The sequence below is a fragment of the Frankliniella occidentalis genome, unplaced genomic scaffold (assembly GCF_000697945.3).
Source record: "Frankliniella occidentalis isolate FOCC.00 unplaced genomic scaffold, Focc_3.1 Scaffold53, whole genome shotgun sequence".
Lineage (NCBI taxonomy): Eukaryota > Metazoa > Arthropoda > Insecta > Thysanoptera > Thripidae > Frankliniella > Frankliniella occidentalis.
Window position 1 is genome coordinate 1,870,414 of NW_026267183.1, and position 2,669 is coordinate 1,873,082.

At 54.9% G+C, this 2,669-nt stretch overlaps 1 protein-coding gene and 1 long non-coding RNA gene across 3 annotated transcripts in view; one reads left to right on the top strand and one right to left on the bottom strand.

Annotated features, from left to right (window-relative positions):
• The window catches only part of LOC127749428 (uncharacterized), a 42,642-nt gene that overhangs the window by 37,613 nt on the left and 2,360 nt on the right, over positions 1-2,669 (bottom strand). The gene's annotated exons all lie outside the window — the stretch shown is intronic.
• Positions 1-2,669, top strand: part of LOC113211287 (optomotor-blind protein-like) — a 44,599-nt gene that overhangs the window by 35,184 nt on the left and 6,746 nt on the right. The window contains exons 3-4 of one of the 2 annotated variants that reach the window (XM_052267476.1): positions 299-412; positions 606-774. In XM_052267476.1, the coding sequence (XP_052123436.1) occupies positions 299-412; positions 606-774 (283 nt within the window). The remainder of the gene's footprint in view (positions 1-298; positions 413-605; positions 775-2,669) is intronic. The other variant, XM_052267477.1, reaches the window with a different exon arrangement.

The following is a 2,669-nucleotide window of genomic DNA, read 5'->3' on the forward strand; positions in this document are numbered from 1 at the left end:
CCCCCCCCCTCGCTCCATCTCTCTCCCTCTCACACAAAGGTGAGCTGCTCCCGCTGGCGCGCGCGGCGACGTTCGGGCGGTGTTTGTTCTTACAATTTTCAGCCCGCCACTAAAAAGAAAAGGGCGCTCTCTCACACACACACGCTCACGTACACACACGCGTCGATGTCTGCAGACACGTGGCAACGGCTAGGGACTTAATAGACCTAAGTGGTTTACCTTTCTTCCCTCGTTTCTTCCAACCAAAATAAAAGGCAGTTTGTTTTTCAACCCCCAATTCTCTCCTCTTCTGTTCCAGACAAATCTTCCCGCAGATGAAGTTCAGACTGACCGGCCTGGACCCCAAGTCAAAGTACATCCTCCTCCTCGACATCGTCGCCAAAGACGACTACCGGTACAAGTTCCACAACAGGTAAGCACCCCCGCAGGCCTGCTGCAGAGCACACAGCTGCTCATCAAAATATTCAATTTCATCATAATTGCGCGGACTGACAGTGATGGGTGGTGGGTGGTTTAGCGGGAAGCTATCCATCTCCTTTGATAATCAGACCGCCCGCCCAGGCCAGGCCGACAGAACCTAACTCGACCGGATGTTGCTTTTGCAGTCGGTGGCTCGTCGCTGGCAAGGCGGACCCGGAAATGCCCAAACGCATGTACATCCACCCGGACTCGCCGTGCACGGGCGAGACGTGGATGCAGAAGCTCGTCAGCTTCCACAAGCTCAAGCTCACCAATAACATCTCCGATAAGCACGGATTTGTAAGTACCGGGGTTGTAAGTATCGCGATTTTACACCAATCGCGGAGCTTACCACTGTCGGGGGAGGATTTGTAAAGATTTTCTTCATATTTTTTCTGATTATTATTTTCTTTTCTTAAACTTAAAACATAGATATTTCACTGAAGTCATTCAATCCCCCACTATTAAAAATGATAATTTTTTTATGACGATTTCCCTGACAGTGTACGCAAAGCGAGAATACCTAATCTAATGTAACACTCCAGCTGCGTTAAATCCCCGTCCCCTCCATTGCAGTAGTGAGTAGTCGTAAGAAAGAGAAAGGGAGAAATCCCTCGCGAAAACGTGCCCGGGGTTCGCGTACGGCTTAAAACTCGAGGAGCAGCTAATGACGAGATCGGGTCATAAAAGCGACGTATGAAAACTCTTTTCTCTCTCTCTCTGTTTCTCCTCGCGTTCTCGCCTCGTCTCTCTATCCCACCTACTTCTGCGCTGCGCCCAGCTTGCTGCACGCGAGACGGTGCTAATGCCTTTGTCGCTCTGAATCGACTTGTAACGAGTGGGGACAGACCACTCCCCGGTAGCGGTAGAAGATCTTTCTCTGTCTCTCTCAATGTCTCTCTGTCTCTCTCTCTCTGCGAGTGGCGCCTCGCCTGGGAGACGACGCCGGCACCCTCATACAGCTGCCGTGTGTGTTTGCACTCGACCAGCTCCTCGGCGCCAAACCTCGGGAAGGCGTCGTCGTAACCGTATCTGGACACGGACTGAGTGAGAGAGACGGCTGCGTTGAAGGGAGACTGAGAGAGACAGATGCAATAGAGGGGGGGGGGGCGCCATTCAGGCGCGTTAAATGCGTTGCCTACCTCTGCGGGGCTGCCCGGGTAGTTACGTGCGTTTGACTTGAACCCCCCCCCCCCTAAACCTTCGCGTGCGTGCGTGTCCGACCGTCTCGCGTCAATTCACTTGCTGCCCTTCTAGAGGGCCGCGTTCGAAAGACAACCGTGTGGGAGAGAAAGGGTGAGAGAGCGTGTTGTGTCGTCTGCTGGGTGTTGCGGATGCAGCGTAGCTTTAGGACGCGACACACACACGGAATCGGCCGGCGGCGGCGGCGTCGGGAAGCTCAGTGAACCGATTCAAAAACAAAACTTGGAAATAAGGAGAATAAAAGAGAGGACAAAGGGGGAAGAGAGGGAAGGGGGGGGGGGGGGGGTGCTGGCTCCCTTTCACCTCCCGCACCTGCCCTGTCTCGGGGAATATGCGAAGGGACACTGTGCATTTCGTACACCAGAAACGTGATCATTGTGGAACTCGATCCCTCCTTCCCCCTTCGCGCACTATACAGACGACCATCAACGGGAAAAATTAAAAGCCGAAAGCAGAGGGAAGGAGAGAGGGAGATGGTTAGATAAAATGTGTTAGCAGGAGAGAGAGACAAGAGAGGGTGAGAGGCCAGCAGCAGCGGACTGGAGAGGAGGTGGGTGGAGCGGAGGAGGCCAGAGGGCCAGAGGCCACAACACGAACAAAAGCTGTCGATTGTTGGGAGCTATACGCACGGTGGATTATTTTACCGGAGGAGACGACGCCCCTCGGGGGGAACAGGTTATGTGGCGTCGATTTGTAAGATCGTGCACGCTCGGGCGACTTCTTATCCGGGGCTGCCCATCTGCCCCCTGCGCCTAAAGCTCACACTTCTCCTCTCCTCGTCCCTGCGCGCGAGGGAAAAATATGACAGCGAGGGAAAAGGGCGCGCTAGGGGCCGCGGGGCGCCAGCAGCAGCAGCGGGTAGGCGCGGCTCTGGCGCCCCGGCTATGGCGCTGCTGGCCGGCGGGGCGGGTCACGCATAGACACGGTTCCGCCGAACTGGTGGAGAGGGCGTGCCAAGCGCGGGGAAAGATATGAACAGCTGAAAAAAAAAAATTGAGTGTGTTTAG